General features: G+C 71.5%; 1 protein-coding gene across 1 annotated transcript; it reads right to left on the reverse strand.

Moving 5' to 3' along the window:
- Positions 1 to 30: 30 nt before the first annotated feature.
- EMIHUDRAFT_125038 (hypothetical protein) lies at positions 31 to 1,148 on the reverse strand (the record flags this gene model as incomplete). Its single annotated transcript, XM_005760210.1, has 2 exons — positions 31 to 123; positions 598 to 1,148. Coding segments are annotated over 2 exons (644 nt in total), but the record flags the coding sequence as incomplete, so codon positions are not given.
- Between the last annotated feature and the right edge of the window lie 173 nt (positions 1,149 to 1,321).

A 1,321-nucleotide genomic window follows, 5' to 3' on the forward strand; every position in this document is an offset into this window, starting at 1 on the left:
AGACGGTGTGGGAGAGACGGCCGTCGAAACCTTTGTGTCCGTCACTTCGGCCGCGATCTTCCAGTGGGCCGTGGCGGTCGTGCAGTCCGCCTCGTCCGTCGTGGAGCCCGGGACAGGCTTGTTCTGTGAAGGGGGTGAGGGGGGGGGTTGGGGCGGAGGCGGGGACGGCGCGCAGCGGAGGCGCCGATGTGGGGCCGACGGTGTGGGAGCGGGGAGCGAGGGCGGGGCGAAGGGGGGGCGAGAGAGGGCGGAGGGCGGCGCAGGGGAGGGCGGCGGAGCAGAGAGGCGGCTATCGGGTGGCGGGGGGGCGGCGGGTGATGGCGGCCGGCAAGGAATGGTGTGAGGGGGAGAGGGGTGAGGGAGGTGGCGGCGGCGGATGAGGGGCCGGGGAAGGAGGTGGGGAGGGCGGCTGGGGGAGGGCGGCTGGGGAGGGCGGGGGCGGGGGCGGGGGCGGGGGCGGGGAGGGGGAGAGGGTGGTGGGGGGAGAGTGGGGGGCGGCGAGGACGCCCGGGCGGAGATGGAGAGGCGGGGAGGGCGGCGGAGCATGCCCCCGTGAGAGAGGCCAGACGGTGTGGGAGAGAGCGGAGAGTCGCACACCTTTGTGTCCGTCTTGTCGGCCTCGCCCTTGGAGTGGGCCGTGGTGGTCGTGCAGTCCGTCTTTTTGCTCGTGGAGCCCGAGGTCTTGATCGGATCCTCAGAGACGCAGAGCTCGGCGAACGGCAGCGGCGGCTCCGCGCACCACACAGGGGCGGCGCCGCCGCCGCACGTGACACCGACGGAGTTGGCGGTGGAGTCGGCGAGCGAGACGTCGCCATTCTTGACCGCGCCGGTGGTCTCGCCAAAGGAGGCGAGCTCGGCGTCGGCCGCGGCGCCGATGGGCTTTAGGGTGGTCGGGGCGGCGGCGCGCGAGGCGGCGCCGCTGAACTTGGAGAGATAGGCCGGGATGGAGAAGGTTGGATGGAAGGTGGCGACGTCCGGACGGGCACCGAACAGCGCCCCCCCACCCCCGAGGACGTATTGGTGGAGCAGGAGCCCCGCGGCCTTGTTGGGTTTGCGCGAGGCAGACGCCGCGAGGGCGAGCGTCGGCGCGTCGTTCTCGAGCTTGATGCTGAAGTCGGTGCGGTTGCGCGTGTCGATGAGTGCCCCCCCTGTTGCCGGCGGGACGTGGGCGAGAGGCGGCGGTTGAGGGCGTCGCGAGAAGCAGCGAGGGCGAGCATGACGGCGTACAGCAGATGTAGGCGGATGAGCGGGCAGAAAAAAAACACGCGTGCGGAGTGTGTGTGTGTGTGTGTGTGTGTGTACACTCACTCACTCAGTCACA

The sequence above is a fragment of the Emiliania huxleyi genome (assembly GCF_000372725.1).
Source record: "Emiliania huxleyi CCMP1516 unplaced genomic scaffold EMIHUscaffold_7685, whole genome shotgun sequence".
Taxonomy (NCBI): domain Eukaryota; phylum Haptophyta; order Isochrysidales; family Noelaerhabdaceae; genus Emiliania; species Emiliania huxleyi.